This window comes from Atta colombica, unplaced genomic scaffold, assembly GCF_001594045.1.
Source record: "Atta colombica isolate Treedump-2 unplaced genomic scaffold, Acol1.0 scaffold1, whole genome shotgun sequence".
NCBI classification, from domain to species: Eukaryota; Metazoa; Arthropoda; class Insecta; order Hymenoptera; family Formicidae; genus Atta; species Atta colombica.
The window spans coordinates 3,282,924-3,305,350 of record NW_017259183.1 but is presented as its reverse complement, the minus strand read 5'-3'; the positions used below and the strand labels follow the sequence as shown (position 1 = coordinate 3,305,350).

The 22,427-nt window shown below is 29.4% G+C and overlaps 1 protein-coding gene across 1 annotated transcript in view; it reads right to left on the bottom strand.

Moving 5' to 3' along the window:
- Nucleotides 1-22,427, bottom strand: part of LOC108687318 — a 49,691-nt gene that overhangs the window by 17,928 nt on the left and 9,336 nt on the right. The window contains exon 2 of the mRNA XM_018193054.1: nt 16,843-17,082. Coding sequence (XP_018048543.1) covers nt 16,843-17,082 — 240 coding nt within the window. The remainder of the gene's footprint in view (nt 1-16,842; nt 17,083-22,427) is intronic.

Here is a 22,427-nt window from a genome sequence, read left to right as displayed (position 1 = left end):
AAAGTAATACAAAATAATACAAAAGTAATTAAATATAGATAGTAATTAAATTAGATAAATAAATAATTAGATAATAAACAAGAGCCACGAGCAAAACTAGATGTTTAATACTAATATATACTAAGATAATACTAGATATATACTAAATCTCATATTATACATATAAAAACAAATGTTTCAATCACTATCGAATCATTCACAATATTTAAATATGGCCTAAAACGTTAAACTCGATTACAATTTCGATATGGACAATAAGATAATATAATAATCCCTGAATGCATTATTGTTTTACGCGTACATATCATTCGCAGTTCTTCTTATGCAATGGAACACATCGGCGACCAGTAATTCAATTCAATGATCAATACAAGTAAAATAATGTGCAAATTTCTAACCAAGTATATGTGAGCGTGGATAGAAATCCCTAATAAATTAATAAATACGTTTTAATAATAAAAATGAGTTTAAAGTCATATAACAATTGCAAGTTTAAAATTCTAGTTCGATTGTAAAAAATGAAACAATTAAAAATCTGAACAATTGCAAATCTAAAATTCTAGTTTGATTGTAAAAAATGAAACATTTGAAGCTAAATACCTGAATAGGCCATTGTTATGTAAAATTATATGTGTTTTGTAACAATTGTGTAATTTAATCTTTTTGGCAGTTTTGCTAATGAAAACTCAGAGAACTTGCTTAACCATGTATTGTACGATGACGTTACAATAATATCTAAAAGGGGAAAATATGTGAAATGGAAAGGGAGAAAAGATTATTTTTATCCCACAGTTCCAAAAAAAAAGCTAAAAGCTTTCTCTCTGTTTTGCTGAATAAAAGTTATCCGCTCCTTTTTATTTTGTTAGCAACAAAAAACTAGAAAATATCACTAAAATATCACTATCATAAATTAAAAAGTAAGCGAGAACATAATAACATTAACAATCGGTTTTTCACAGTATCATATGTTAAATCCATCCATCCATCTCAGAAAGTTTTCCAATTGCATCAAATATCAATCGAAAAACAGTATTTTCCATTTCAAATACCTTAAAGAGATTGATTGAAAGGGACAAAGACCATTTTGATATAATGTTAAACCAGATGTAATCTATAAAATTTCGTGATAAGATTGTGAGGCCGCGTATATTGGACAAATCAAACGAAGACTTCGAATCGGAGTAAACAAATATCTTTCCGATATCAATAAAAAAACAAGATTTTTACCAGTCATTTCAGATCATCACTTAATTATAGCAATTTTAGACGGAGAATAATAAACGTATAATAAACGATTAATTTCGAGATTGTTTACATAAAAAGACAATCGCAGGAATTGAATAAACAAAGCGATCATAATCGGATACATATTTTCCTATTCTTCAGTCGTTATCCTCTTCCTAATGTTTTTTATCCTCTCTAATCTTTTCTCCTCATTTCACATATTTTCCTCTGTTTCTTTACATATTATTGTAACGTCATCGTACATTATAAATTATAAATTAAGTTAAGTGAGTTCTTATCAGCAAGGCTGCCAAAAAGATTACATAATTATTACAAAATACATATAATTTTACACAACAATGTACAACCTATTCAAGTATTTAACTTCAAATATTTCATTTTTTTAAATCAAATTAGAATTTTAGATTTGCAATTGTTCAGGTTTTTAACTTTAAGTGTTTCATTTTTTACAATCAAACTAGAATTTTAGACTTGCAATTGTTATATGACTTTAAACTCATTTTATTTTTATTATTAAATTTTTAAACTCATTTTTATTATTAAATTTTTATTATTAATTTTTATTATTAATTTATTAAGTATTTCTATCTACGCTCACATAATACTTAGTTCACATCGTTAAAAATCTGCACATTATTTTACTTGGATTAAATTGAATTACTAGCCGCCGATCTATTCCATCACATAAGAAATAAGCGATGTGATACGTAAGAACAATAATTAATGCATTTAGAGATTATTATATTATTTTATTGTCTATATCGAAATTATATTCAGTAGTTTAGATAATATTTAAGCAGTATTGGCTGTTCAGCAGCAGAAAACCGCTCACTGAGCAAAAAAGGAATTAATCTATGATTAATATGTTTATTTATTATAATTCAATGTAAAGACTAAAATGCAAAGGGAGTCCGCGCAGTAATCGGTGCGCAAATATATCTAATAATGGAAATATTTATATGTCCATTTTTAATGTAAAGTATAAAATATAAAAAGTTGGTATAAAATCCGTATGTGTTTCTATTTACTTCAAATCATTCTCAACGGTATCAATACAATTCTAATTCAGCACAAGTAGTGCAATACTGAGAGAAATTACTTTGTTATAGGAACAAATCAAGAGAAAGTAAATGTGATTTGATGTATTTGTTTAAAAAAAAATGATCTATTTATTACGATTGCAAATTAATTCGTCAATGTAACAAATAATCAATAGTATCTCGCTAGCAAATAAGAGACTCATATATATATATATTTATATAAGTCGTAAACGGTTGCAAGATCTCAAATCGTAAGAAATTAACTTAGTCTAGTCAAGTATTTTCCCTATATTAGACTATGCTTGGTCGGTTTTCTACGATTTAAGACTCCACGACATCTATATAAGAATTTAAAGTCTATCCAAAAAATAGGTTAGATTTTATATAGTTTGCTTCTGTTACTAATAATTGGTATAGCAGACTAGTAGCAATCACAACAACAAAATTTGTTGTCACATATTTACCGAGCACTGATTAAAGGTATAGCTTGTTAAATTAACAAAATCCTTTCTCTCAGTGAACCATGGTATCAATCATCCAACATCACAAAGAGGTTCTTTAGCTTCATCCCAGTAGTTTATAGGCCAGAAGAAACAAGATTTCTTATAAAATGAAACTATAAGAATAAGAATGTCATAGATATATATGAAATTATTTATTAAAAAGGAACCGATAAGCACACAGATTGACACTCACCGAATTGATGCAATTTGTGCGTACACATACAGTAGTTAACCAGTAGAATATAATATTAATTTTGACAATTAGAAGTAACAAGAGTGATCCAAATAATTTTTTTTGTCAAAAGGAAAGGAATAAAATGTAATAGTTGGTCACTCTTCGATTCATTTCAGAGAAACAAATTATCAATATTTGCAAATTAATAAAGTAACAAGTGTAAGAGTTGATACAGGCGCTAATCTGAAACGGGGTCAGCATATACTTTAGTTAACAAAGATCCGATTAAAAAAATGACCAAACTTAAAGAGTTACTGACAAAATGGAAAAGAGATGGAAAGATCGAACTAAATCTCGGAATCTATATATAAATCGGTTTTTTGTAATGATGATGTTCCAAAAGTCTATGGTGTACACAAAGTGAATTGTACGTTTAGAATTATTGTATCATCTATTAACAGTCCACTTTATACATGTGTAATGTATTTATACGAATTAATTGCCAAAAGTATACCACAATCGCGAAGTCACATCAATAATAGTTATGATCTTGTCAAGAAGTTAAAAAGTTTACACAGTAGACTTACTTATTGCACACGTATTGCTACTACACTGTTGAACATGCGAATGTGAACAATTTTTCTATGATCGGAAACTGCTGAAGATGGCTTGAATACAGTCGAAACATTCAATTATTTATTTTATTTTATGTAATAGATCAGTAGACATTGTCAAAATATATTTGTATATGCACACCAATTACCGCGTTTTAAGACTCTTAATTGCCTGCTTTTTATTTTATGTTGTTAAACTGACTAATGTCATAACTATATTCCTCTGAAAAATGGAATGAATAGTTAGTTTCTAATTACGAATATTATTAAATCCGATTAATGTTCATTTCTACCAATATAAATTAATTTTAATCTCAATTCAATTTATCGTCTTTTTCTAGTTCTAAAGATTAGAAAAAGACAAAGAGATTAAATTGAACTGAGATTAAAATTAACCGAGATTAAAGTTAATCTACATTAGTGGAAACGAGCATAAGATATAAATGTAGTCAATGTCTATAATTTATAGAAATTGCGCCTATAATTTATAGACATAAAACAATTAGAAGTAAGGATTAAATATAATGCACAATGGACATAATAATAAGATATAAGATACAAAATTAGACGTATAAAAAATTAGAAGTAAGAGTTAAATATAACATACAATGAATACAAATAAAATATAATAATTAATTGTAAATGTCTTTATATTTTATAGGCGTGTTCTTATATGCACAGCCAATACTGAAAATTTATAGTTCACGTTACATATACTGTAGATTTTCAGTACTGACAGTGTATATCGGAACACGCCTATAAAATATAAAGACATAATTAATTATGAAGTCATATTTTATTTATATTCATTGTATGTTACATTTAACTCCTACTTCGAATTTTTTATATTTAAATTTATATAGCACAAAATCTTATAATAAATATTGCAATAACATTGTAATATTACAACAATGTTGCTGCATTATTATAATGTTTCTGCAATAATACTGCAAGTATTCCTCCATTGTGCGCAAAATCTAATATTGCATATATATTATGTTGTAATATTGCTGCAACAACATTATGTATATTTTTAAAACGGACATTTTATTTTTACGTTGCTGCAATGTTACTGAAATATTACAGCAATATTTCGCAATATTTTTGCAATGTTGCAATTTTACAATGAAATATTGTTGCAATTTTTATGCTGTATGGGTCGGAACACGCCTATAAAATATAAAAACATAATTAATTATAAAGTCATATTTTATTTGTATTCATTGTATGTTACATTTATCCTCTTATTTCTAATTTTTTTATATTTAAATTTATATAGTACAAAAGTTTATAATAAATTTGCAGAAACGTAATATATGCGTGTGTGCGCGCGCGCGCGCATGTGAGTGCGTGTTTAGGTTCGCAGGTTCGGTGGCCGTGTCGGAATAACGCGATGCTGAATGCGGGCGGAATGGGAGGCATCCCGATTCACATATTCGCGATCGCGGTATAACCAATAGCTGCTTGTCGCGACACAGACGCGGCGCGCAGGACGTATGTTCGTGAGGCGAGGGATGCGATGCGAGTAGGCTCGGCTGTCGGCGACCGAGAACGCTCGGCAGAGGCTGAGAACCTTAGTCTGGTGCTTAGACCGACGAGGATGCAGTCGATTGTCGAAAACGCTCGATGGAGGCAGAGTACGCTGTACCCGGATCGCATTGCGGATCGGTTTAAGAACTGGTGGTCGGAAAAAACGGCGAAACAAGAAGAAAAAAAATCTCATGCTACAAGCACGGCTTTTATTGGATTGTTGCTTCCGCTCGTATTGTTACACCGATTTTCGCTGATTTATGAACGAAAGGCGCACAGTTCGGTTGTCCGTGATCGCTCTCGGCTTCTTGCCGAATGGCTGTAATCTGTGAATTATGCTTTAAATTTCCGAGCTCATCGCGCTCTCACCGCTCACAAGTGACCGTCACTTGCGGCGGCATCCGGCAGGATGTTGGCGCCGAATACAATACGGTTTCTTTGGGGATGCATTGTTGCAAAGTTTCATGATCGATACCCTGAGTGACATGTTTTTCTGTCAGATTCATTTTATGCAAAAACGCGTCGAATGAACCTAATTTTATCAACATCGGAAGTGAGGAGGCTCAACAAGTATCATAAAAGTATAATTTATGAATATTACGATTATTAAATATTTCAAATACTCACAATCAATGATATTTACAAATAATAATATTTATTGATATACATGTATTTATGTGCAAACTATTAAGTTTATAAATAAATGAATTAAAATCAATTATTACATATGTCTTTTATATTCACGCAAAAACAATTTTTAGAGAATGTATTTTGCAATTACTAATCTCATAGAAGGTGTTTGAATTAATTCTAAAGCAAACTATTCCGTTTATCTTTACTTTAAAATTAATTTCAAGATTTTTTCTGGGAATTGTATGTGCAAAAAACTTTAAATTAATTTAGATTAATATATAGCAACGTAACAGTCACACCTAGTTTTATAACAATAACGTAGCAAATTATCAAACTTTTATATAACTATTATATAACATTAAGTTAACATTAAGTTACATGTTATATTTATATCATGTAACTGTAATGATTCGTGAGCGAGAAATTACAATTAACGTGGACGTAAAATGTTATTTACACGTCATGTTGGATGTTTTCCAATGAACAATCGTTTCTTTGACCAGTTTTGCTGTGTGTGATGGTGCATTATCATGAAGCAAAATCATTTTGTGTTGCCTTTTTTGATATTCCAGTCGTTTTTCACACAAAGCTTGATTCAAATTGTTGAATCATTTGTTGTCGGTAGCGTTCAGTATTAACGATTTCGCCAGATTTTAGCAGCTCATAATAGATCACACCTTTCTGATCCCACCAAACACAGAGCATTGTCTTCCGTCCATAACGATTTGGCCTTGCAGTCGATGTCGGTTCGCCTGGAGTTACCCATGATCTTTTACGCTTAAGATTCTCAAAATATATCCACTTTTTTTCGCCAGTCACAATTCGATGACTTTCATTCCAATGACATTCCAATGACAATTTCATTCCAATGACATAGTATGTAAATATGAAACCGGAATTTTTTTATAGAAAATACACGTTTATTGCATGAAAATGATAAAAAATATTTTATTCGAAATATTGCCCATCAGTAGCTATACATTTTTTCCACCTGTTTGACAATTTGTGAATGCCAAAAAAATTGTTACTCTTTTGAGCCAAATCAGTCATCTAATCATTTTCGTACATCTTCGTAAGAAGTGAAGCGCTGCTGAGCAAGTGCGTGTCCCATCGATGCAAATAAGTGATAATCGGACAGAGTTAAGTCTCGTGAGTAAGCCGCATGCGAAAGTATTTCCCAACCAAATGCCTCAATCGTTTCTTTGACCAGTTTTGCTGTGTGTGATGGTGCATTATCATGAAGCAAAATCATTTTGTGTTGCCTTTTTTGATATTCCAGTCGTTTTTCACACAAAGCTTGATTCAAATTGTTGAATCATTTGTTGTCGGTAGCGTTCAGTATTAACGATTTCGCCAGATTTTAGCAGCTCATAATAGATCACACCTTTCTGATCCCACCAAACACAGAGCATTGTCTTCCGTCCATAACGATTTGGCCTTGCAGTCGATGTCGGTTCGCCTGGAGTTACCCATGATCTTTTACGCTTAAGATTCTCAAAATATATCCACTTTTTTTCGCCAGTCACAATTCGATGACTTTCTTTTGTACCTGGCGAGCAGCATTTCGCAAGTGGTTTTTCGGTTTTCCTGCTGTCTTTTATTCATGTGGAACCCATTTTTCCATTTTCTGGATCTTTCCCATGAATTTCAAACGTATGGAGACGGCTTTTCGTGTCACATTCAATTGATCCGCGAGTTGTTGTTGAGTTTGAGCATCATCCTCATCCAACAATGCTTGCAATTCGCTGTCTTCAAACTTTTTCGGTGGTTTTCCACGTTTTTCGTCTTCTTTCTCGTCAAAATCGCCACTTTTGAATTTTTTAAACCACTCAAAACACTGTAATTTATCAAGAGCATGCTCACCGTAAACTTCGACAAGCATTCGATGCGATTCTGCAACAGTTTTCTTCAAATGGTAACAGAAAATCAATGCGATCTGCAAATCGTAGTTTCCAGGCATAAAATTCGACATGTTCAATGATATTACAAACTATACTGTTGTATGAAACTTGTATTGTTGTGAGTTGAAAATCTTTGTCAGATGTCAGAACATGGAAATAGCGTCAATGGCACTGTCTGACGGCAACTACATTGACAGCTATGGCCATCTATTGATAAATTCCGGTTTCATATTTACATACCTGGTATAACACTGTGTCTTGCATTAATGCCCGTATTCATAATCCTTCTTTGAGGAATGAGATTTCCTTATTCCTCATTTCATAAACTTTTCTTGATCAAATAAGAAGTCTTATTAACTTTCTTTCCTCAAGGGAGGTTATAAGTTTCCTTGAGGAAGAAGTGCAGTTTTCATAACCAAGCAAACCTCCAAATTTCTTTTGTCACACCAATCTTTTTACTTCCGAGCTTTTAATTTAGATCTGTCGCATAGATAATTATTTTCGATAACTTCTTTTTTGGAAATAAACTGTGTCAAAAGCATTTTTTCCTTCATATAATAAGCATTATGGCGAATTCGACTGGAAGCACTGATGCATCTTAAAGCTGTACAATGATTTAATTTTAGTATAAAAATAAAATACAAATATCTCGAATTATTAAATACATATTTTATCTAATAGTATAATAAAAAATATATTGTGTATTTCATGATTTAATCGATCTTTATGTTTATTTATAAACATATATTTATGTTATTTTGTGTATGGCGGTTTTAATGTGCATCAGTGCGCACTTAGTCCAATTTGAATCGCTATTAATTTTATTTTTGTCCATTATTATTGCAAAATGCTTAATCATTTAATTAACAATACTTTTATAATCTATATTATCCGTTCACAATATTAGGTTTGCATATTTTATACAATATAGGGTGTATAAGCTTAAATTCGCTGTTTTTTAGTCAGAAAAATTTTTTTTTCCTAGGAAGCAAAAACAAATTATTCAAAGTGCCCTCGTTAACTATACATTTTTCATTTTTCAGGCAATTTGTGTATACCACGCCAAAAAAATTCCTCATCTTTCGAGGTAAACCATTCATCAAGCCATTTTCGGACGTCTTCGTAAGAATCGAAGTGCCGCTCAGCGAGCGCGTGGCCCATCGACAAAAACAAGTGATAGTCAGAAGATGCCAAGTCTGGTGAACAAGCGGGATGGGATAGCACTTCCCATTGTCGACGTGTGCGATGGTGCGTTGTTGGAGGAAAATCAGCTTCATGTCTTTTTCCATAATGCGGCCTTTTTTCACGCAGAGCACGGTGCAATTTCATCAGTCAATTTCATCATTGTTGGTGGTAGCGGTGAGCATTAACAGTTTCACCAGGTTTTAACAGCTCATAGTAGATGACACCCTCCTGATTCCACCAAACTCACAGCATCGTCTTCCGTCCGAAGCGATTTAGTCTTGAGGAAGATGTTGATGGTTGAGCGGAATCAATCCAAGATTTCTTGCGTTTAGGATTCTGAAAATAGATCCACTTTTCATTGCCTATCACAATCCGATGCAGGAACGACTTTCTTTTTTGTCTGTCAAGCAGAATTTGACTTGTGTTTTGGCATCGCTCCATCTGTCTATCGTTCAGTTCATGCGGCATCCATTTTCCAATCTTTTGAATCTTCCCCATGGCATGTAGCCGCATGGAAATGGCTGCTTGAGAAAATTGCTCGGCAAGCATTTTTTGCGATTGGGTATCGTCCTCATCCAAAAGAGCCTGCAATTGACAGTCCTCAACCTTCCTGGGCCGATTTTCACGCTTCTTGTCACTCAGGTCAAAATTGTCGTCATTGAACCAGCGAAACCTCTGCACGTTGTTTCCAATAAAGCATTATCGCCATAGACCTCTACAAGCATTCGATGCGATTCGACAGCCGATTTCTTCAAATTGAAACAGAAAAGCAAAGCTTCCCGCATATGCTTTTTTTTTATCAAAAAACTAGATATGATTACAAATGAAAAAATGTATGTTGTTGTATGAAATTGATGATGATGTACACTGATTAATGTTGACAGATGTCAAACACATAAAAAAAGTGTGTTGTGTGCCCAGATTAGCTTTGTACGCTCACTAATGCCACCTATGAGCAAACAGCAGATTTAAGCTTATACACCTATGTTGTAAAAACAGACAGTGGTTCAGAATATATTAGTAATAGAATATTCATAAGAATACGAAACACACAAGAAACACAAAATTACCGAGAACCACTGTCTGCTTAAACTTTCGGGGAATGATGTAGAATCGAAATCGAGTAAACATTATATTGAAATAGACAGTGAGGCGAAAGAAGAGAGTAGCTAGGTGAAAATGATAATATAAATAGTGAGGCGGAGTCAGAATATAACACAGTATCAAGCAGCGATTCAATGTGTAACGACACGGAGGTAAGTGTCAAACATAATGAATAAGCGGACCAGAATTTGCGAAATTCCAAAGCCAGAAACGGCAAAATAATAAAACAACCCAGCAGATTAAATCTGTAGCTTTAGGATTTTAGAAAAATAGGGGAATGTTAGGTAGTTATAAGCTAGCTATAGGGGCTCATGAGAACCGTCATGAGAACCAGTTATGCATGCATGCGACACAGGATACTAGGGATACATGGGGATGTATGGCCGATGCTACAAAACCCGTCCTGTGAATACAAATATATTTACAATATTTCTAATTGTATCATCATTCTCTTATTCTTCCTTTACACCGACTATAACACAATATTACATTGCTCGACATTGTAAAAAGCTAAGTGCAAGCGTGTAACATATATATCAATGTTACCAACTTTTCAAAAAGCTATTTGATAGCCGTATTTATTTTGCAATAAAACCAAAATCAAAAATCGTCAATTCTGAAAAAATTATAACTTAAGTCTAAATAAAAATCATAAGTCTATTTTAATACTCTAAATATAATTATAAGAATGAAAGATTACAATGCATTCTGATGTTACACTGAAACTAAACTGTGTTTCAATAAGTATCTTACACAGTGGAATATAATGTTCTGTATCCTAGCCTGGAAAACAGCTAGAATCTGTTATATAATCATATATTTCGTTATATTATATATAATAGAAATAATTATATATTTGTAATAATTATATTTGTGTTTGCTGGGTACGAAAAGTTAAATCATATTAATGATTTTTTTAAACATATTGTTAAAAAGACTTTACAAATTAAATTTTTGTATCAGCCGTTCCGAAGTGACAAAAAATTTCTTGAGAAGAATCACAAAGATGATCTATTAGAGTAAACATCACTATAAAGATATTATTAAATTTATATTAGAGATTTGTCTTATTTAAATTGAGACGATAACAGAAATAACTGCGTTTTATTGAAAAGAAATATTGTTGTTTGCATTCACAATGTTGCTAAAGATTAAAACAATAATCTATACTTTGTAGGAAAAAAAGTTATACCTGATGCACGTTTGATTACTACACCATGCAAATCACAACATTGAAATAATTATAGCCAAACAAGACGGCGTAACTTTTACAAATGTCAAGCTATGGTGATAAAATGTGGTGGGAATGTCAATGATAGATGTGACAACCTAACCAAAAAAAACAGAACTCAAATCAGCTGACTCAGAGCATCACCTGGTGGTAATTCCGGGAACTTTTTAATCAAGATGGTATGTCATTTTTTTCACAGTGATTACATTTGTTTTGAAGAATTGAGAGAAGTATTGTAAGAATTTGTTATATAAACAAATCAAGGAACAATATTATAATAATATGTGATAAATTGAAGGAAACAACAATCGAGTAAACAATCAGTAAGTACTATTGCGAATTAATTCTTATTATTAAATATTTTTATGCAGTTAGATAATATATTTGATTGTGTTATATATCGATTTTTGCTTTAGATATAAAAATATGTATAAAAATATATATAAAGGATAAGTATTTAACATAGATTATTATCACCTCATTTCCTAACAATAAGTGAATAAATACCAGCGTATTATTTGGTTTCTATGTAATCTCCTCAAATATTAAATTGTCAGCAGAGGCACGAAATTAATATAAGAATGGTATAAACAATAAGGTATAAATAACGCTGGGAATGACTCGATTACAAATTAAATATTATTAGGCTACTTCTAGAGATCATTCAAATCTTGACGGCGATGTGATGCGTTTTTCAATAATTAATTATAGTTAATAAGACAACAATATAAATATGCGAAACAATAAGTAATAAATTGAAAAAAATAAAAGTAACTAATAAAAAAAAATTTTTTTTTGTTAAGATATAATCGTAATCTTTTTATTACATAAAAAATAGTTTTTATTTAAGAAAATTTTTTGTTACGTAAAAATGTATTTTTCATTTTAAAAAAGTTGCAAAACTATATAAACTATTTTTTTTTAATTCTAATAGCAAGAAATAACCAAAAAACTTCTTCAAAGAAACCAAGTCAATGTCAATAAGTAAGAAATAAGTAACAATTTCATTTTCATCCATTCATAATGTGACAGTGACAAATTTTGCATTGCAGAAATGTTACATATGCATTTCATCTTAATACATAAGTATTATGTATCAATCATGTAGCCATATCGTATTTAAATCATATCACTGTTATATAACTACTATAAGTAAAATGGGACAACAAATTTGAGAACATTCTCCATAAATTCACGTAACTTTTGACATAACTGTTACGAATCAAAACATTAAAATGTATGAGATATAGCTGTGTTTGCTGGGATGTGTGTTTCATTTTATAATATTAATTAATGTTTTAATTAATGTACATCCAAGGACTTTTTTTCCTTCGTTTACTTTTTTAAAATTTCCAAAAATTTAAGTTATTTTGCCTTTTTTGTTAAATTTAGTTGTAAGTGGACATAAGATTTAGTCATGTCATTAATCGCGCACGGACTATGAGCATTAATGTAGAAAACTGATCATTTCTCATCATTTGTGAAAATTTTCGAAAGAAAGAATCGAAATCCTTAGGTGTACATACTTCTATTTATATATATGTATTATTTTATGATATTTTAATTATGTCTTAATTTGATGTCTCTAATGTCAATAGATGTCAATCATGGAGTTATCTAGCTATTAGGATGTTATATTGCGACAATGTTACTATAATATTTCTATATTGTTTGTAGTATATCAGTAATATTTTTGTAATATTTTACTATAATACAATACATAATTTTTCGGATACATTACAATATTACTGCAATATTTACGCAATATTACCTGCTATCTGAACAACTTATATTACAACTTGTTAGATATTCATGTTTGCTAATTACTATGCTAATTAATATGTTACCTATACATTCCATTTGCAAATTCAAATAAACGTGTAAAATTCATTTTCATAGCTGTGGAAATAATAATAAGTATTCTACATGTGCATGTTATTTGTAATATTATACCAAATATTTATGTTTTTATTTATATCTCATACGTTTTGTTGGTGTTCTATTGTTTTAACAAAGATAATACAGAACCCTTTTTTAACGTCTGCTGATATGAATCAAGTAATAACAACAAATTCAAATAATAGGTACGTATAATTAAGCATGAATATTTATTATACAATGAAAAATAATCAAAATACATTATATAGTAACATTCCACAGCATATTTTATTCGTGGGATATCCAAAGAACGTTTAGAGGACATATATAGGGTGGACCAGTTAAATCGATCATCTCGCTTATTTTTGATGATATATAAAAAAATGTTTCAGTGAAAGTGAAAGGGTTTCGGGGGGATGTATTTTGATCATATTGGTTTTTTTTAGGTGGAGGTCAAAAAAATATGAAAGTTATCTCCACTTTTTAAAATGGAATTGTATGATTTTTTTTACACAATATGATTCCTCTAATTATTCTATATATAAAAGCATTAAGATGGTAATATTAAAAAATCAATAGTTGAGATATTTTATATTTTAAACTATGTGTTTTCTTTCCATCAACTGATTCATCTCATTCTTCTGTTCGTAAAAGTATTAAAGTACGATTATCAATCGTACCTTAATAAAGTTAATACAATAATTAATACAATAATTAAGTTAATACAAGTTATTTAACATTTTATGTCAATATATGCCAGAATAAAGTGTAAAATATCTCGTAAATTATTGGTGTTTTGATATTACTAATACTTTTATATGCAAAATAATTCATATCTTTTTGATGCCTCCATTTAGAAAAAAACAATATGACTAAAATATGTCTTTCTCGTTTCATTTTCGTTTGAAACATTTTTTGTATTATCAAAAATAAATGAAACATTCAAGATATTCGATTTAAGTGGACTATCCTGTATAGAGGCATCGTCTAGATGTCTTTAGAATATCCGTCGGAAGTCTATGCTGTAGAAGTTATATGTTATTTTTAGTTATTCTTATATGTTATAATTTATATGATTTACAGGATGCGACACCAAAAGCCGAACAAATCGAACAATTTCTTTAAACAAAATGTTTTTAATGAAAAATTAAATATTACAAAAAGTCCTTTTGGAGGCACTTGGAGGATCCATGTAGAGCATAATTATTCGATATCCCCCATTAACTTGAATGACGACCTCTATTCTCGGCCTGAAGCGTTCGCACGCACACTGTAATGTAGCATGTCCATGCCGACGAATGCTGCCTCAATAGCGATCCTTAATGATGGCACCTTGGGATGTCGAGACTTGTTTGTGACTTGTTTGTGACTCTTTCAACTACGCTCCATCCGTAAGAATTTAAATCTGAGCTGTTGGGAGGCCAGAATGAGAGCCGAGGCGAGCAACTCGGTTTGTCTTGGCAGCCTCAAAGAGCATCTGTCATCTTTAATATGTACAATTTGTATCGAAGGTTCTCCTCGGCAATTCGACGCATTGTTGGCTCCAACAATCGATGCTAATTTTCGCAACGATTATCCTGGATCTTCCGAAATCAATGCTTGAGTCCTTTCAACGACTGCAGGAATCCTCGCGGTGCGTTCTTTCGAATGACTCTTCCTCGCTGGCATATTAAAATCTTCGTTGGATTGTTTTAAAACTGCATTTAAAACTATATTTTGCCAACATCATAAATGTTGATCTTAGGTATCTAAAGAACCGAATTATTTCCGTTGCTGAGCGCCTAGGCAAAGGCTTTCGATGATCGCGGCTCTTTGATTATACTCCGCACTTAGTTTCAACATCGCGACTATTTTGAAAATATGACTGTTTATTAAAAGCATCAGGCTTTTTCGAATGTCAACAATAAACCTCTATGCGGAAGCACAATATAGCGGAAAATTTAAATTGAAATTTGTCCGGTTTTTGATGACGCATCCTGTATATTTAGCAAAGATTATAATAAAATACAAATTATTTTATTAGTAATAAAAAAGTTTTTCTTATAGTCTATAAATTTAATTACGATTGTTGAAATAATCTCAGATAACATTTATGTTGCATAAGATATCTAAAAGACATTTTTTTTCTTTTAGACATTTTTTAGACATAAGGCGTCTAAAAGATATCTTTTAGATATCTTATGCAACATAAATATTATCTGAAATGTATCATCATAGATTAATATGATCACATAATACAGTATATTTATAAATATTTGATAAAAAAGAATTTGCAGCATTTATGTAAGGAGTGTGACCTGCGCCCTCCTGACCTAGAGATACTATATGATTTGCTCCAAGTAATGTAGGCTTAGGTTAATGTGCTCCGTGCTCTCAGATCCAAAATGATGCCAGTTATTGCGTACTGATGATATCCGTACGGATTCGATAAAATGTGACTTTTATAATATATTCTAAATTTGTCGTAAACAGAATTAGCAGAATGTCAACAAAAAAAAGGAAATATTCTTAAGTACATAAAAAAAATATATCTATTATAACAATAGAATATTTATCTAAAGACACGGTAGTGCAGCACTATTATATAGATACTTTAATGAATCACATTGGAGATTAATTGTAAAAGATCTTAACATAAAGACAAGTATTGATTGATTAGTATTAGTATTGATAATCTATATAATTTTGTACAATTTCTCAACTATTGGTTGGAGATTATTTATACTATGAATATAAAAAAACAAAGTTTATTTAAATTAATATTATTATTTGCTGTTTTGTTGTTTATTTTTTGTTTCTTACAATTTTCATAATGTAATAAAGTAAAAGATACAATAATAAGAACAATGCATTGTATTCCGATCGTCTAAGTTTTTATAATGAATACATTTGCGTTGATCTAATTGTGAGAATTTATTGTTGCTCTTATTAACCTTTTACTTTATTACATTGTTTTTAAGAGTCCTGTTAAAAAATTTTTACTATTTTTAATTTTCATAATAAATAGTTAGGTTATGAAATCATATGTATAACTCAAAATTGAAGATTAAATATATATGTATAAAATTTGTTTTGAGATAAACACTAACATATAGAATTTCTATATCGAGTCTTTATAAATAATGTCCTGTTTTTTTAAAGAAAACATGTTAACAATATGTTTAATAATTTATACTTAAACTAAATAATTTATATAATAAAATATATAAAATATATAAAAATTTACTATATTTTTAAATATATATCCACTATCTAATTAATTTATACAACATCTTTATATTTTCCACCTTAAAAGTAAGAGTTTTACCATAGATAATTATACTATATAAGATTGGTTGAAATATTATATTAGCATAAAACGAGCAATTCTTTTCACATACCTTCTGTATATTCTACATCTTGTTACGTCTGTTCGATTCGAGAAATCGATTTACCAAATACAAATACACGAGAGAAGACTCGGCGTGCGCCGTCGCCTTGACGATGATGACGATGTCATCGTCGACGTCGTTTTGACGTCGGCGCAGTGCGTCGTCGCGTAACTAGAGCCACTGCGTCGGGTCGACGATCTATCCGATGGCAAGTCAGTTTTCTCGGCTTTTGCGTCGCGTGTCACGTTTCCGTTTCGACGCCGTTGCCGCTATCGTCGACATTGTCGCCATCATTACCGTCGCGTCATTGTCGTCATGATCCCATCAGATCGTTAATATCATTGCTTGATCACAAAAATCTCGAGTACAACAAGATAGTTTATCGTGTCAAATGTATACGTTAATAACGTATAAATACGTATAAATACGTACCTTGCTCCAAAATTTCCACCAGCCACCTCGCTAACGTCGCACAATACCCATTGAAGATGCCCAATGTTGATTTTATAAACGCCGTAACATAAGAAACCACTAGGGCATATGCCCTTCCGCTTCCTATTGATCGGCGCGTTCTGACCGACGCGACCATATTTCGCGGCCTGCAAAAGATCTGGTAAGAGCTCTACAATTCCTACTCCTTTCTTATTGTCGTTCAAAACAGTATTTACTTCGCTGACAAGATGTTGCCGAAGCATAAAATTAAATATCTTATAAAAGTAAATTGATATTATCGACTCTAGAGTATATTACAAAGAATAAATCTTAATATTAATTTTTATCTAACAATTTTACTATAATATGAGAAAAATTTCGCTTTAGAAAAAGAGTTATATCGCGTTCTAAGAAGATAAAAATAAAATAATTTTGATAATTGTAATTTCATAAATTATTATTTTTAAATAATTTTTATTATGTTTCTTTGAAAACAATTATTTTTTTAGAAACATTTTTCGTATTATCAAAAATTAAGTAAATATTTAAATGATTGTGATAAAAGAGAGATCTACAAAAAATTTCTTTTAACGTAATCATTTAAATATTTTTTTTATTTATAGATAAAACTTCTTCAAATCTATATCACAAAATTTTTCTCTATATATCGTTCAATATTGCCCTAAGCTCTTTATTATAATAATGAATCACTAATATATTAATCTATATATAAATAATAGTATAGTATGTATATATTCAAAAATAAACTATACAAAAATTAACGCTTTATGATTGATGCAACCGGATATATGTAGATATAATATAATTACATCAAACGAAGCGACTGAAATAAACGAGAGAGAATTATCAATGAATCTGAATTGTTAATGAAATTAAATATAATATGGTAATAATTGTCTGAGCAATTGAAACAAGAATTTTAGTCTTGTGTTTTTTGCCTTTCTATTGCTTGCGGTCTTATATATATTTGAATAAATAGTATTATGAGAAGATCTGCTTGACATTTGAAAACGTCAGTGACTATGTACATAAGTTCTAGTAAACTTATACTTATTACTATGATATTTATTACTTATTACTATGACATTAGAAACTAAACTATTAACTGTATCCGATTGATGTGTGTACAATATGCAACAGTTGCTTCTGCTTTTGTCTTAACTTTTTTTTTCTTGTAAATAAAATAATTTGAAGAAATTATAATAATTTCGAAATTTATTACATTATAAAATTCGTTTAGATAAAAATTAATGTATTATTTATTATTAAATTCTATTAAAGAACAATCAGAAAACAAACAGAAATTTAGAATTGATTATATATAAAAATAACATTCTTTAACAGTTTACCTATTCTTAATTTTAATTTAAAAATACATAAATGCAGTTGATCACCAACTGTGCAAAAAATCTTAAAAAATTTAGAAGACTACAGTATTTATACTAATATAGTATACTAATATTTTAACGAGTATTGATATGTACTATTTAAAAAAACATGTCAGTGACATACTTATTCTGTTGATATTACAGAAGATTGATTCTGCAATATGACAGAAGAGATAATATCAACAGAATAAATATACGTATTTGCGCTTATAATTTTTACTATAATCTCTAAGATCACGTTCGCACACGCAAATGCTCATGCCATCAAACGCATACCTAATAATACTCAACATATAATACTGAGGCATACACATGCATATTTCTTCGCACAGAAATAACGTAACATGTAAAAAGATAAGTGTAGGCATCTATTATTTTTCTCATAGACAGTTGCTGTTTCCAGAAATAATAGGCTAAATGAGGCAAAAAAATCCTCTAACAATCTAGATATCACGGCATATAGGTATACTATCATAGATTGTAATCACAATGAATTTAACATCTGCATTTCCTATATCAATCAGAACATTTATCACAATATGTATTCGCAATCAAAAATTATAATTGATTTATAAAAAAGAACACATCCATCATGTGTCAACATATCAAAACATGTCAAAATATTTAAAAACTTTATATAAAATGCTACATAAACTTTTCAACGGCCCTGTCTACCCAGTCTCTTCTCTTTTACACGAACTTATTTTCGGCATCACATATGTACACCGATACATATGGGGGGGGGAGGGGGGAGGGGGATACTTTGCAAGGCTAACCTTACAATCAATTATGTCTTCCTATCTCGATGTAGATTTTATTCCCTTTTTTTTGTCATCATATAAATGTATTTTGTATATGTCATATTTTATCACGAATTTCTTTTAAACACACACATAGAGAGAGAGAGAGAGAGAGAGAGAGAGAGAGAGAGAGAGAGAGAGAAAGAGAGAGAGAGAGAGAGAGAAAAAGTTTGAAAGTATTATCATTTTCGTATAGGTATATACAGTAAATTCCAATTTTCTTAGAAATCATATTCGGATTGTAAAAAGGGATACTTATAGACTGAATTATTTATTATTTCTAAAGAAAATGAAAGAGGAACAAAATAAGAGTTATCTAAATAAAATAAGAGTTATCAAAAATAAGAGTTATCTATTTTTAATATATTTTATCAGAAATCATTAATTAGATACATTATTAGAAGACACTATATGTATTGACTATACATAATATGTATTAACTATACATAATATATACATAATATATGATCATAAAATCTTTTTCCATGAGAAAAAATAAAAACAAATTATTTAAATAGAAAATCTTAAGTTAAAATGATTATATCAATGATAAAAAGAATACAATACTGTTTTGTCCACTCCTCATTTCTGAAAAAAATCATCCTCGGGCAGTATAACAATATTTTTTCTTAATTAAATTTTTGCTAATATAATAATGGCTAAGGACGCAGACTAATAACAAACATTATTTAAGATATACCTAATCGCTTAATGAAAGAATCTGCACTTTTTTTTTAATCGATCGCTAACAGAAATACAAGCAAATCAATAACTATTGGAACAAATATGTTAAAACATTGCTTTCAATCTATATTCATTTATCTATTCGCGAAACAGTATAAATCGATCTCTGCATTCAATAAGAGCGCTATGTGGATTATCGATCACAGCTGTTAGCTTCCTGTACGCATTCTTAAAACTTTTTTCACACGAGATCTCGCGTGGAAAATAAATAATAGAAAAAAGTCACCGATACTGATATAGATCTTCTAAAACGACATCCCCTTATTTCTCAGAAATTAATTATTGCACTTTATTAATACTAACTTTATTAATATAAATTTATTAATACTAATAAAATCATAATCTGTTTAGCTAATTAAAGAAGTACAAACTCATAATTCGTATATTTGTAGCTTATTTCTATACCAAATCAGCTAAAAATGAACTATTAATACGAAAATAAAATTTTTATGATCTTCTTTTGCAAATTGAGTAGTTTAAATAATAATAACTAAATATATTATTGATACTATTACGTCGTTTTAAATACTTGTAGTTTCTTAAATCAGTTTTATTTATATGATTTTTTCTCAGTTTTTTCATAATTCGATTTTAAGTTTAAAATTGGGATGCAGCGTAAACCGTCATTTGTCTGTAAAATAGATATATAGACCATGAGCTAATTTAATCTTTATAATGTTACTTTATAGTATCAAATAGCTCTATTGGATCTGAAAGCAATTGTACATGGAAAAACTCTTGAAAAATTATTGCATTACATATTTGCATCTTGCACAATAGCATACAGCTATATGCATATAATTCAATAAAAATGTTTTATAACAAAATGAAAAGATTCTGGAAAATCTTATGTACATTAATTTGTAAATATTATACAGATAATTCCTGTAAAAGAAAAAAAATAGGAATGCATAACACACATTACTACCTACTGTGTCAGTTTTTTGCTTATCTTACAAAAAAATTAATTATTGCAAAATTGCAAACCATATTATAAAATCTGTTTATATTATCTGATAAAAGACACTTTTTAATTTGTACTTATATTTTTAAAGTTTTTCGTTTAAGAAATATTGTATTACATCTAATATTATATCTAAAAACAAAGTAATTTGTCGATATCGGCGACTTTTTTCTAATAACTGCTAAAAATCTTTATAAAAAGTTTTTCTCATCAAGTTGTATAAATTTTTCGCACGTTGTATAAATTTTCAACGTTTATTGGATACATTACATAAAAAGTTTTCCGCAATAAAAAAAATTTATTTCAGATTTAAGATTTTTATTAATTTTTTCTTTTTTTCTCTCTCTCTCTCTCTCTCTCTCTCTCTCTCTCTCTCTCTCTCTCTCTCTCTCTGTTAGATATTAATATATATTTTTTTTAAATTAAATTGCTTATCAATTTAATAAATGATATTGATTTGATAATGATCTATTCTGATTCTGCTCATAATAATGTATTTCAAGATCGAAAAAACGGAACGTAATTTACAGAATCAGATTCGTCAATTCACACAGAAATATTATGATTCGCTTTCATTGAATATAGGCATTATTTTATTTAATTATAATAATACAATAATATAAGCGTAAATTATAATTTTAATTGATAACTGAATAAAATGCAATGAAAAAATTATATTATCGTTTAAAAAATAAAAGATATTACAATTATTGTATTTATGTAGAAAATACGTAGAAAATGTATCAAATATAATAAATATAAATATAAAATGTATTAAATATAGAAAACAGTAAATAGACTTCAATATCCCGGTATAACTTTGCAATAATAGTTTTACAGAAATTGACTTTAGTGTTTTATTGAAATCAGAAAGGTTAAGGTCGACGTTAAATAAGTTCGTGATTTATTCATATCAGTATCGATTGCCCATTCGCATGTCTAAAGTTCTCTTACATGATTTCCTTTCATAAACCCTTTGTGTACAAATCCTGAAGGCTGAATCTCAGTACAGCTTTAAATGTTTTATTTCAAATGAGTTAGAGAAGGATGATATTTTCCAAATATTATATATGCATAAATGTTAGAGATTTATATAGTCATGATCAAAAAGATATCATTCTTTTAAAAGAACTCCTTTAAAGAATAATAATGTATTTTAAAATAAATTGAGCAATGTAATTTATAATCTTTTCTCTATTACACAATTATTATAAACAGGATGAAAAACAAAAAATCATTAAAGCGATCGAAGCAGATCATAACAGATTCACGAGAACTTGGATAAAACTATCAGCTAAAGCTAAGGTAATCGAACTCTGCCCCTATTAAGGTTAGTTTAGCTTAGCAATTTTTTATAATTTTTTAACTAACTTTAGCTAACAATGAGTCAAAAATTAAAATTTAATGGTCACATTCAAAAAAAGAAATATTTCTGAATGTTAATAAAAAATATGAAGCACTTTAAATATTTATATAAGTACTATAAAGATTAAAAGAAAAGTAGCATTCTGCGCATACTGAGTACTCCTAATATAACTTATAAATATTTGTTCTCCTCTTTTTAAAAAGAATGTTATAAAAATGAGAACTAAAATGAATCAATATTACTTTTATAGTTTATTAACATATTGACATGTATATAAAAGAATACACAAAGGACTATTTTTT